This window comes from Jaculus jaculus, chromosome 8, assembly GCF_020740685.1.
Source record: "Jaculus jaculus isolate mJacJac1 chromosome 8, mJacJac1.mat.Y.cur, whole genome shotgun sequence".
Taxonomy (NCBI): domain Eukaryota; kingdom Metazoa; phylum Chordata; class Mammalia; order Rodentia; family Dipodidae; genus Jaculus; species Jaculus jaculus.
In genome coordinates, this window is record NC_059109.1 from 139,607,513 (window position 1) to 139,621,124 (window position 13,612).

The 13,612-nt window shown below is 51.8% G+C and overlaps 1 protein-coding gene across 1 annotated transcript in view; it reads left to right on the forward strand.

Annotated features, from left to right (window-relative positions):
• Cdh4 (cadherin 4) overlaps nucleotides 1-13,612 on the forward strand; it is a 512,468-nt gene that overhangs the window by 419,278 nt on the left and 79,578 nt on the right. Inside the window, exons 5-6 of the mRNA XM_045156945.1 lie at nucleotides 4,479-4,634; nucleotides 10,366-10,510. Of these exons, the coding sequence (XP_045012880.1) occupies nucleotides 4,479-4,634; nucleotides 10,366-10,510 (301 nt within the window). The remainder of the gene's footprint in view (nucleotides 1-4,478; nucleotides 4,635-10,365; nucleotides 10,511-13,612) is intronic.

The window sequence follows — 13,612 nt, forward strand, 5'->3', positions numbered from 1 at the left end:
CATAACAAATTCAAGGGAACGGAATTCTCCGTGGCATCGTCAGGCGGGACATGTGGTGGGAAGGCCGTCCGCGCTCCTTGTTCATGGCCCCCACATCCACGCCCCTGATGTCTTCCTCATTTTCCAGACACAAATCATGGGAAAGTGCTCTCCTCTGACCTGCTGTTTCACTTGCGCTGTATCTCTTCTCCATGTGGTAAACTGCAGGGGAATCAGAGCATTCCAAGAGCCACGCAAAGAGCTCCCGGGTGCATTACCTGGGGCGCAGCGCCCCGGGACCGCAGCGTTTCTGAGCATGCCTCTGAGTGGCCAGGAGATAGACAAAATGTAATGAGACTTCTTTACAGAAAGATTACCTTTAACTCCGTGGTGGGTTCTTTTCAACAGTCCTAATTAAATGTCCTATAGCTCAGCCAAAAGGACAGAGTGACAGTCACACAATAAACCAGCCACGTTGTCCCTCCAGCAGCTGCTAGAGACCCAAGTGACCCTTGCTCTCCACTGCTCTCAAGGACTGTCCTTGGCTCCATGTGTCCCTTTGATGAAATGCAACTTGGGCCGGGCATGGTGGCCCACACCTTTAATCACAGCACTCAGGAGGCAGAGGTAGGAGGATCACTGTGAGTTCGAGGCCACCCTGAGAGTACATGTGAATTCCAGGCCAGCCTGGGATAGAGCAAAACACTACCTCAAAAAACAAATATGTGTGTGTGTGTGTGTGTGTGTGTGTGTGTATGCACGCATGTGTGCAGGGTTGGAGCAATGGCTTAGCAGTTAAGGTGTTTGCCTGAAAAGCCAAAGGACCCAGGTTCAATTCCCCAGGACTCATATTATCCAGTTGCACAAGAGGGCTCATGCATCTGAAGTTCATTTGCAGTGGCTGGAGGCCCATTCTCTCTTGTGTCTGTCTGTCTGTCTGTCTCTCTCTCTCTCTCTCTTGCCCCCCCTTTTCTCTGTCAAATAAATAAATAAATAATAATAAAACATTTTTTTAAATACAACTTGGCCAGTGTCACTTGAGGCCTGTCTCTGGACTCCAAGTGCCCTCATCCAAGCCCAGGACCAAAGCAAACTTTCCACACACCAGTCCAGAAATGCTTGGCCCACCAGGGCAGAGGGTGACTACCCCAATGCCACACACTTCCTTCTCGCTCTATGGGGACAGCCCCTTGCCCTTCAAGCACCCAGTAGTCCTCAGGTACAGGGCAGACTCTGCAAACCCTCTGCTAGACTCTGCCCAAGTGAAAAGAAGAGGTGGCTCCCACAGAGGACCATGGACCGTCCCATTTCAGCCAGGACAGCTGCAAGAGGGCCCTGGGAGTCTGCAGGCGATACCAGCAAAGGCACACATGAGCCTAGCCAGCAGTCACCAGCTTCTGCAGGAGAAGATGCTCCGGCTCACAGGCATAAAGCCTGGATGTCCACTGCCGGGCCCCACCCTGCTGTGGGCCGTGGCTCAGAAGCCCTGTCCTATGAGCATGCTCAGGCTCAGGGCAGCTGGGTAGAGCTTACCTGATTATGGGAAAGTAAGTACAGTACAGACCCAGAACCAAGACATTCCCCACAGGCTGTGTGCGCATGAGTGTGCACCCCGGTGTGTGTGCGCTCACAGCATGGGCACCTGCACCGAATTCTGCCTGCCTCCTCTCAGAGCCAGCATGCAGGATTGGCCCCTGTCTTCCTAGAAAATGACTGTGTAGTGAAGGCTTGTCTTCTCTCCAGTGGGTGAAGGACTTCCGCTTCCTATTGCAATGGCAGGGTACCGTTCTGTCAGGCTGAATCTTCTAGGAATTGGGATTCTTCTAGAGGCCATGTTGCAGTTTGGGGTACAAATGGAACCAGAAATGTTGCTTGTCCTTGAATTCCTCATGCCTCCATTGGGCTCCCAACTTGGTATGTGCAAAGCAGCAAGCACCAGACAAGACTTTCCCTGATGTCCATAGTAAGCCCTTCCCAGGAGTGCTGGGGACTTCAACCCACCACTGCACCCCCCTCCCTGGGGTCTCTTTGTGGCCCAGCATACTCAGGACACAGCCTGCCTGTTTTGTGTCATGACTTGCTCACAGGCAGGATGGCTTGTGTCCCCAGTGCTTTGGGAAGCCAAAGGGGTTGTTTTTCCCTCGTCCTCTGCTCTGGAGACCTTTCAGACACGTCCTTCTGGGGAGGTCAGGACACTTCCTGCAGAGATGAGCCTCTGTCTTCTCTCATTTGCTCCCCACTGGGAACAGCCCTGACAGGTGTGTTTTCCAGAACGCCAGATAGCTCACCAAGACATGCAGCTATGCTAACAAAGCATGAGGAGCTGTCTGTGAGGAGGGCTCTCTCTTTCCTCTGAAACTCTTGGGGATTCCCCCAGGTACAGCTCTGGAACCTTCCAGCACGTTGGTCTGTGCTCTTGTCCTGACTCATTCCTTAACCCTTCTGCACCTGCGTTCTCTCCCTCGCTCCAGCGCGGAACACTCCCTCATCCACCGGCTGTAATTGCTTTAACAACAAAAGTATCTTAAGGACGGGAGCCAAGCTTGGGTTTTGCTGTGGGGTAGTCTTATCATGACACATTTAGCATAATTGTAATTGTATGGGACAGTGCGTGTGGTGTAGTGTGGTGTGGTGTGTGTCATGCACTCGTGGATTGTGCAGATGTGTGTGTCCCGTGTGCTCACATACGGAGGCCAGAGGAGTACATTGGGAGTCCTCTATCGATAACTCATCCGCCTGCTTGCTTGAGATGAAGTCTCCTTCTGAACCAGAACTGCTATTTAACAGACTATTTAACCAATGAGCCCTAGCGAGTCTCTGGCCTCTGCTCCCCACAGGACTGAGGTGACAGGCATATGTGTCCCTGCCTAGCTATCTACATAGGCGCTAGGGAGCGGAATTCATGGAGAATCAAACCCTTGTGTCTGCATGGCAAGTGCTCTTACCCACTGAACCATCTCTCCAGAAATAGTTTTAAAGCTTCTTAAAGCAGTTTTCATTCATTTATGACCCGATGGTTATTTCAGAACATGTTTTAAATTGCTAGAAGTTAAATTTTATCATTAATTTCAAATTTAATCTTTCAGCAAAAAGGTCTTGGTCAATTCTACTTTGTAGAATAGGTTCTGAGATTTTCACTGTGGTCCATTTTACTGTACAATGTTGTCATGGCCCCAGGAGCCTTGATTTAAAAACACAGCTATGTTTTCTGAAGGCATTGTCAAATGGAATGCTTTTTACACCTGGGGTTCACTCGGCTCCCTGACCTTCCTGAGGGAGCCTCCCCCCTCCTTTGTGCCAGTTCTCTTCCTACAGGAATGGTGACCGTGACCTTACCAACTTCCCTTTCTCATTAAGGAATGTTTTACCACAACCAATGAATGGCATGGGTGCACTTTTTCTGCTATTATAATTCTATTTCCCAAAGTCTTTTAAAAATGTTTTTAGTTACTTATTTGCAAGGAGACAGTCAGAGAGAATGGGCACACGAGGGCCTCTTGCAAACAAATTCCAGATACATGCGCCATTGTGTGCCTCTGGCATTATACGGGTATTGGGGAATTGAAGTCAGGCTGGCAGGCTTTGCAAGCAAGTGCCTTTACTGCTGACCCATCTTCCCAGCCTCCAAAATCTTCTTTTCAGATTTGGTCATTATATGATATGGTCCAGGGTCTGCAACAGAGGAGTAAGGAGAGGGTTTTGTGCACAATCACCAGTGCTCTAAGATAGACACCTAGGGAACACCTTTGCACATGGGTAGACACCCGACTAGGTATCTTCACGTAGGTGGACACCCATCGGGACACCTTCACACAGATGGATACATGGCAGGACGTCTTTCACAGACAGACACCTGGCAGGGCACCTTCATGTGGATGGTCACTCACTAGGGCACTTCACACAGCTGGACACTCAGCAGGGCACCTTCATGTAGGTGGATATCCAGCAAGAAACCTCCACAACTTCACAAAGATGGGCACCCACTGAGACACCTTCAAAGGCGTGGGCATCTGGCAGGGCACCTTCACACAGACACCTAATGGGGCATCTCCACTCAGATGGATGCCCAATGAAATGCCATCACAGATGGACACTCAGTGTGACACCTCTACACAGGTGGACACAGTTGCCTCTGAGTTCCTTGCCACTGCTCTGCCTCACACTTTTTCTCGGTTGACTGAAGAAGTTCATAAGCATTTGCAGCAACCTCGGCCACTGTGAACCATGGCTTCCCTCCCCTTCAGCTGTTATGAACCCCCTGGGCGTCCCACACTCCCTGCCTGACATTAAACTTGAGATATTGCACCTTGTGCCTCCTTGTCACCTGATGCACCATGGGACAGAAAGTTGGTGACACTCGGTAGCTCCTGGGCCACTGGTTGCCTTTCCTCTTCCCAGCTCCACAAACGTAGGCCAGTGAGAAGCCATCAGGGGATAAGAGTGAACATACCTGCCCTTCCCTGCCGTGGGCTGACATCTCCAATCTTTCGTCCTTTCAGATCCGGTCTGACAAGGACAATGACATCCCTATCCGGTACAGCATCACAGGTGTGGGTGCTGACCAGCCCCCCATGGAGGTCTTCAGCATTGACTCCATGTCTGGTCGGATGTATGTCACACGGCCCATGGACCGGGAGGAGAGAGCCTCTTACCATGTGAGTATCTGCATATGGAAGGCAGCTGGTCATCTGGATGGAGCAGGTAGTCTGGACACCCCCGACCTGCCAGTCCCTGGGGTGGGGGAGGTGTCAGCAAAAGATACATTCCTGCCTGGCTGCAGGATCCTGGACCCCAGCAGGACTCCAGCTCTACTAGATCAGAATTGCCCTAAGGCTGCTTCAAATATGGTTGCTGAGTCCCACCCAAGGGCCCCCAGCTCAGTGGCCAGAGTGGGGCAAAGTTTGTGTTACAAACACCTTCCCAGAATTTCTGGTTAGGTCTACTGCCCTCTGTTCTTCTCACTGACTTTCCATCATCAGGAAAGTGTCTCTGAGGTGAGACTATGAGATGCTCTGTACAGAAAGGAAAAATGGTGAGAAAGACAGACTTGGGGTTCGTGGCTTCCTCCTTGGCCCCACTGACCTCAGACACACGGGAGGCAGCTAGGCTCCTGCCTCTGTCTGGCCTGACAACCAAGTGAGGTTGTAACTGGCCCCCTGACTCCACACTGTCTGGAAGCACCACGTGAGAGGGCCACACCAGCCCCTCACCTGTGTGAGCTTACACAAGTCTCTGAGTCTGCCCCAAACTCAGGTCTCTCCCGTCCTGATTGGGGACAGTACTGAGAGCCTCCTATCAGGTTGCTCTGAGGGCAAGGATGATGCTTGTGGCTAATGTCATGACAAATGACCACACTGCACTTTGAGACAAAGGTGGAATTTGCGGCCTCTGCCCCATGCTGCTGTAGCAATTGCTGTGACTTCACCTACTCAGCCCTGGCACTGATGGCAGGCTGACCTGCTGCTCCAGTGTCTGGTGGCCATTTGTTCAGGATTTATCATTCGTCTCCCCTCTTCAGTAAAGTCCATATACGCAAGGCACACGGTGTCCCCAGTCCCTAGGACAGAGCCTGGCTCTGGGCATGCTCACTGCCCATTTGCAGAGGGCAGGGGAATTGTAGGAGGTTGGTTTCATCACTAGCAATGGTGGCCTTCACAGACGAGCCCTGATGCCCCATCAGAATCAGGATGTGAAGCAGAACTGGGGGGCCTCCTCAGGATGCTGCTTGGTCCCTTCTGAAGGCACAAAGGTCTCCTCCCTGGGACAGTTGCCCCACCCCAGGTGGCTGCAACATCTAGTCCACGTGAACTGGAAGCTTATTTGGCTTCTGCCAGTGAGCAGAAACCCAGGAAGGACCAAAGCCAGGCTTGCAGCACCTGGTGTCACCCCAGTCACTGGACTCATGCACCTCCCAAAGGCTTTCAAGAAGAACCTTGACCCTTTCATACTGCCCTCCTTCTCTACACACCTCATCTCTCATCACACACATACACACACACCCCTGCCCATCCACTCACCATCCAGTCACCCACCGATCCATATATCTATCTGTGAATCTATCCACCCACACTTTCATCTACCCATCTATCCGCCTATTTTCCTACCCACCAACTCACCACTCATCCACCTACCTGTCTATCCACATCCACCCACCTGCCCACCCACCCATCCATCCATCTACTCATCTATCTGTCCACCTAGCAATTCACATTCTGTTCAGGCATTGCCCATCCATTCATCCATCCTTCCATCTGGCATTCATTTCTTGAGCACTTAATACACAGTGGCTACTGTTAGGTGCTGGGCATGCAGAGATGACTAGAGAAAACACGGTCCCACCTTTGGGGAGCAAACACTGTACCAGACTGAGGAGACACTGAATTCTTCTCTTCCTGAAGCTCCTGAGGAGACTGTGTCCCCAGATTCTCCACAGCCACACAGGCTGTGGGCAGAGGTGGGCAGGCACCGACACAATGCTTCCCTGCCTGTCCCAGGAGGCCCCATCTGAGCATCCTCAGTCTGCTTCTCAGATGGTGGAGGCTAAGGTCAGGGAAGGAGGTGAAGAGACAGACTGCCTGTTAGCTGGGTGGAGAAAGCTATTCCCCCAGGAGCCTGAGTTGAGAAAGAAAGTCACAGTGTCCTTTCTAAGTGGAAACATGGTTTTGTTCACAGAGGCGCGACTCAGGCACTGGTTCCTGCATCACACTGGCCCAGAACTGTTGGGTTCTTTTGAGGGGGGGTGAAGTAGGGCCCCACTGTAGCCACGACTGACTTGGAACTCACTCTGCAGTCCCAGGCTGGCCTCAAAATCATGGTGACCCTCCTACCTCTGCCTCCTGAGTGCCAGAATTAAAGGCATGCACCTCCATACCTGGCCGTGATGGGTTCTTTGTAGCCTAGGCTAAGCCCAGGTATGGAGACATGAGCAGGAGACACAGGCGTTCTGCCTGGCTGCTAGCTTCCATCCAGGCAGAGTAGATGCCTCCTCTCCCTCACAACAGCTCTGAGAGCCTCCCATACACCCTCCTCTCCACAAGCTGGCTTCTGAGTCAGGGGCTGAATGCTGGTGGCAAGATGGGGGCCCCACAAGTGCCTCGGAGTCTCAGCTCACCACCGGCTACCACGGTATGCACAGAGCCAAGGGGACAGCCCTCCAGATAGGAGCTCAGCCAGCTGTACCGCATCGCACCATGGCTGCCGGCCCCCAGCACGGCTGTGACTTGTGTTCTACGTGCCCAGCACTGCCCCTCTGTGCCCCCAGAAAGACATGTAGACTAAGAAACTTCAGGATAGAGATGCAGACACAGAAAGAAAAACACCAAGAGAAGATAAACAAAAGACAGAGCGAGACAGACACAGCCAGGTGTCCAAGGACATTGTAGAATGTCAGGTAGCTTTGGCCTGTGCATCCAGGGCCTACCCTTCCCACTTCCTGAGTGTTGGTTCTACCTCTAAAGTCCCAGGTCCCTGAGGGTCCCATGCCAGCCCTCCCTCCTGCCCAAAGTGCCCAGCCACTCTGTGTCCTCCTCCTCGCCCCACCCTGTGGTCTCAGACAAACCCCCTTCCTCGGAAAGGCCTCCCCAGCCTCTTCCATCTCAGAGGCTGCCGTCCCCACACCCTACCATGAACCACTTCTCTCATGTCCGGTGTCCCTCCCGCTTCTGATGAGAAGTACCCGGGCACTCACATCATCTAAGGTCTAGCCCAGCACCTGGCGCTTAAGGGCCCTTCAATCATTTTTGGAACAAAGGATGGAATGGATTGGCCTGACCTTCAGGTAGCTGTCCAAATCAGCATGCTTCTCCCATGCTCGCTCAGGCCTCTCTCTGCGCCCCACCATGCAGACCCCTCCCTGGGTTCCTGTTGCAGTCAGGTTGCATTGCTGGCAGAAATCACCTGACCAAGAACAGCTTTTGGAAAAAGGGATTTATTTTGGCTTATGGGCTCAAGGGGACACACCAGGATGGCAGGGTGAAACGATGGCATGAGCAGAGGGTGAACATCACCCCTGACCAACATAAGGTAGACAATAGTAACGGGACAAACACTGGCATGGGGAAACTGGCTATAACACCCATAAGCCCACTGCCTCCAGGAGGCATTAGTTTCCAATTGCCATCAGTAGGAAGACTAGCGTTCAGAACACCTAAGTTTATGGGGAACACCTGAATCAAACCACCACATTCCACCCCTGGCCCCATAAACTGATATTAATACATGATATAAAATACAATGCAGTCAGTCCAACTTTAAAAGTCCCCACAGTTTTTATCAGTCCTAATGATGATCAAACATCCCCATAGTCCAAGGTCTTTTAACTGAGCCACAATACCAAAAAATCAAAAATAAATCCATAATGGCACAGAATAAACATTCACACAGTAAAAGATGACACTTGGCATAGCAAAGAAATATCCAACCAAGACAAGATTTAAACAGCACAAACATCAAACTCTGTAGCTCCAAGTCCAACAACTCTAGTCAGTGAAAAGTCTCCAAGTCCAATAATTCTAACCAGCAACAAGTCTCTGGAGTTTCAATTCCGACCCTCCAGCTAGGCTACTCACAGTCCTGGAAAACTTCATCTGGGCCTGGCAGCTTTCCTTAGCAGCCATCTCGTGGTCTCCGCATCTCCACTGGGTCTCCACTGCAAGCCACGGGTCATCCTCACAGCTCCATCGGGTCTCCATGCAAGGATCCAGCAAACCTGCTTCACATTGTCCATGGCTATTTCCAAAACACAAGACCATGCTGCAAACTCAATGACCCTTTCTTTCTGCATCTCTTATACTACACAATACCAGATAGAGTGCCAATTGTTTAATCCAGGAGGGAATAAAGCAGACTTTGAAGAACAGGACACTCCTTGAGCATTCAGACCCCTTCCAAAGAGTCTACATTCTTTCTGTTGCCCCAGTGCAGGTCAGCTGGCCCAATCTTAAAGGTTGTAATCTCTCATACCATTGTAGCTGAACAGGCAGAAGTTTCAGCCCAAAGGTTTCATTTCTATGCTAATTCCCTCTTCTCACACCAGTCCATTTCTATGTAATGCAACCCTGTACAAATTCTCAGGACATGGGCATAACAGTAAGCCTCTCACACAAACTGTTTCTAGCCTAGTCTAGGCAAAGCTCTTTTGCACCCTCATAAGCCAAACCTCACAGTCCATAGTTCTACTGCATTCAGGTCTTTTAACTTGAACCAGAATAGTCCATCAAGCTGTGCTTATAGAACAGCAAGGCATCTCTTAGGCCAAGGTTTCACATCCTTCCACATTCCTCTTGAAAATCAGCTCCAGGGCTGGAGAGATGGCTTAGCGGTTAAGCGCTTGCCTGTGAAGCCTAAGGACCCCAGTTCGAGGCTTGGTTCCCCAGGTCCCACGTTAGCCAGATGCACAAGGGGGCGCACGTGTCTGGAGTTCGTTTGCAGAGGCGGGAAGCCCTGGCGCACCCATTCTCTCTCTCTCTCCCTCTATCTGTCTTTCTCTCTATGTCTGTCGCTCTCAAATAAAAAAAAAAAAAATTTAAAAAAAGAAAATCAGCTCCAAAAGGCCAAAGCCACAGTCAGGTGTCTAGCAGAAAATGACACACTCTTGGTACCAACAATACTGTTGCAGTCAGGTTCACATTGCAGGCAGAAATCACCTAACCAAGAGCAGCTTGTGGGGACAAAAAGAGGTTTATTTTGGCTTACAGGCTCAAGGGGAAGCTCCACAGTGGCAGGAGAAATGATGGCGTGAGCAGAGGGTGGACATCACTCCCTAGCCAACATAAGGTAGACAATAGCAACAGGATAGTCTGGCCAAACACCAGCATGGAGAACTGACTATAATACTCCTAAACCTGCCCCCAACAATACACGCCTCCAAGAGGCTCTAATTTCTAATTGCCATCATCGGGGGAGACTAGCATCCAGAACACCTGTTTATGGGGGACACCAGAATCAGACCGCCACAGTTCCTCTTAGTCAAACTCTCAGTAGAGAACCTTTAAGCCCCTCTGCTCCACTGGACACATGAGGCATTTCTGCAGCCACCGGGGTAGGACATGAACTCTCACCCAGGAGGTGCCATCCCACCCCAGGCATTTTAGAATAGTCTGGAAGACCTAAGAAGTTCACACCTTAAGCAACACCAACTAAAATGTTACCTACCCTGTTCCTGCTTGCACAAGCTCTGTATGCACAGAGGGGAGAACCGAGGCTCAGAGCCGTGTCTGGGAACATCTAAGCCCACTGACGCCTGCCCAGGCTAACCCTGCTCTCCCCAAGGGCTGGGCCCTGTTCTGTCCCTGCAGTACTTCAGCTTCCCAGAGAACCGTCCTCAGCAGGGACAGGAGTCTCCCCGAGCATGGCCTCCAGCTCTGACCTATCTGTGTTGCTTTACAGCTCCGAGCCCATGCAGTGGACATGAATGGCAACAAGGTGGAGAACCCCATTGACCTGTATATCTACGTCATCGACATGAACGACAACCGGCCCGAGTTCATCAACCAGGTCTACAACGGCTCCGTGGACGAGGGCTCCAAGCCAGGTGAGCCTGGCCGCTCGGGAATGAGTAGGCCTGCACTTCCTGAAAACCTCACGGGCGCTGTCTGTGCCCAAGGCAGGCAGGAGGCTAGTCTGTGAGGACAGCTCCGTGGGACTGGCCACTAATACACAAGCCCACGGGTCTTTACTCTCACGGCCCCCAGTGCACAAAGGGGCAGAAAGGGGAATGGCCGGGCATAGGCGTGGAAGGAGACCGCAGGTGCTGAGTCAAAGTGAGGCTGTCACGAAGGAAAGGCATCTCTGCAGTGGGGGGGGGGGGGGTGCAGTGTAAGAAGCAGCAGGAGCCAAAGAGGGATTTGAATGGGCTCTGGGGAGGGAGCCCGGGAAACGACGCAGGTGCCAAGTCCTGGGGCAGGAGACCAGGACAACCACCAAGACCCACAATTCCAGGGCTGTCGGCTGGCACTTTGGATTTGACTCTGAGCATAATAGGAAAAAAAGGCCACCCACCCACCCCCACTCCCCCCCCATAGTCCAAGAGGTAAACCCCTGTGCCAAGACCTCTGTCCACCTCAGAGCTGACCCAAGAACCCATCTCCCACTGACCCATGTGCCAAAGTGATGATGACAGTTTATTGTGTGGGAAGGGAGGAGACTGCTAGGCATGAATTCTGTTTCCTATCTTTGCATCCCATAACTTCTGAGAAGTAGGCATGGGGCTGGAGAGATGGCTTAGCAGTTACGGCACTTGTCCGCAAAGCCAAAGGACCTTGGTTTGGTTCCCAAGGACCCACGTAAGCCAGATGCACAAGGTGGAGCATGCATCTGGAGTTTGTTTGCAGTGGCTGGAGTTCCTGGTGTGCCCATTCTTTCTCTTTCTCTCCCTCTCTCTTCCTCCCTCCCTCCCTGTTTCTCTCTTGCTCTCTCAAATAAATTAATTAATTAAAATTAAAAAATAAAAAGATTTTTAAAAAGAAGTAGGCATGTCCCTTGCTGTTTAACAGTAAGGACACTTGGGACCAGGAAGCCACTTATATAGGTCAGAACCCAAGGGTCCGCATCCCCAGCCCTGCTAGAGTCCAGTGTGACCGTGGCAGCACCCTAGGAACAGAGTCCCAGGCAGCTTCCGTTAGGGTGGGCTGCCAGGCATAGCCACAAAGATGCATGACCCTCAGGTAACCTTGAAGTTCTGGCAGGCAGCAAACCACTTTCACGTCAGTATGTCCCAAGCAATTTGGGGGTCATAGTTCCTTTAAGAGTCTCCCTTGTTAATGTGAACACCCGGTTTCTTGGTGTCCTGTATTTTATCAGGCAGCCCCAACCCTGATGTTCTGAGCTCTTCAAGAAGCCTGTGGTGCTAGGCAAACCAGAGACCATTTCTGCCCAGAAATTCAAGTACACAGAGCCAGGGCGGGCAGGCTGTCTTCCAGGGAGCCGCCTGCTCCACTAGCTCCTTGGGCCTCGCAAGGGTCAGGCGCGCCAGCCCCAGCCAGGGAGGGAAGGCGGACGTTTATCATCACTCTCCTAGTCGCTGAGGTTGTCATTGGTCTGTCTCTGGAGACTGCCGCTTCGACAAGGTGAATCACATTTTCCAGTGATTGTCTTTCAGGATGGTGAGGCTCGGGCCAGCCCCATGTCACCAGAGGGAACAGGACGTGACATTATTTCTGGGGAACCTTGGGCCGCTCAACCCCACACAGTCCCTTGAGGGGCAGGAGCAGGCAGTGGGTGGGCAAATTAGCTACAAGCAGCCCAAGAAAACGAATGAGGGCAGCCAAGGGCGCCTCATGGAGGGGCGGGAGCGAGGCGCGGACACAGCTGGGAAGCCTTCTCATTAGCCTGGACGCAGGTGGCCTCTTGCCCCAGGCCCTGAGCCCTATTTAAAAGAATTGAGATGCTCCTGGCCTTTCAGAAATCAGACTGCTTGTGTCTTATTTTAAAACACACTGATGGCAGAAGTGCTCTGGGACGCTTAGCTGGTTAGACACATTAGGTCAACAAAAGCAGCATATAGCCGCATCTCCCTATAAGCCCTTGAGCCAGCACGTCTGGTTTGTGGACCATTCGCTGACTGGCCCAAGAGGGCGACAGGTACCATCTCATGGGGCTCTATCCCACCCTGCACAGTGGTTCTCTTACTCGTGTCCAAACCTTCCAAGGACTGTGTGTGACTTTCAGAGCCCTGAAGGTCCCAGAGTACATCTCTGGTCCCTAAAACAACCATGCGTTTATGCATTCTGAAATGAATACTGAGGAGGTCACCTTGAACCTGTCTTCTCCCCTCTCCTCTCACTCCGGCCAAGAGCTAAGGATATGAGGTGCCTTCCTCAGCACAGTGCCCAGGTCTCTGCAGTTCTCCTCCACCCGTAAGTTATAACAGAAGGATTCTATGCCTGCCTTTGTGGGGTCAAGAAAAACTACCACCAGAAATTAGTCATTATTCTCTGGAACGATGGGCTAATGAGAGGTTTCCCATGTGTGTTCTAATGGGAGACAAATGGAATATTAAATATTGACTAAGATAGAGGGGTACGTTGAAGGTTGGAGTTCATCTGAGGATGCTGGTGAGCAGCCGGCACTCACCCCACGTTCTTCCTCAGCCCCAGCCATTCCTCAAGTGTACGGCGCCCTCTTGGTACCACTGACCTGCTCCCACGGGGTGTGGAGCGCAGCTCAGATGGTTCCCTGTCTGGTAGAGCCACATTCACTGTGGCTGAAGATCACAGTTGTTGGAGAACCCACCTCAAAAGTCCCTGAAATAAGCAGTGTTTCAGTTCTTGTAACCAAAAAGCCCAGAGGTGGATGGTAGCTTTAGGCAGGACAGGCATGATGACTACAGTAGAATTTTCCAAATCATGGCTCATTGCCTCCTGGGCCCTCTCTCCTTGGTGATGGTCATTTTCAGGGAAGGTTCTGAGGTCACACTGGCCTCGGCAGCACCAGGCATGTGAGGTAGTTCTGGGGCACACCTCCTCCCCATTGTGCCCCAGGGCAGCTACCGGGGAGCTATCACCAGGTTGTACCTCCGTGTGACTCACACGCCCAGGGCAGGAAGCAGCAATGTTCTTACAGGAGGGCCCCACTCTCTGCCACCCATGAGCTCTCATTGGCCAATCTGGTGTATAGTCAAGGCACACTAACTGTC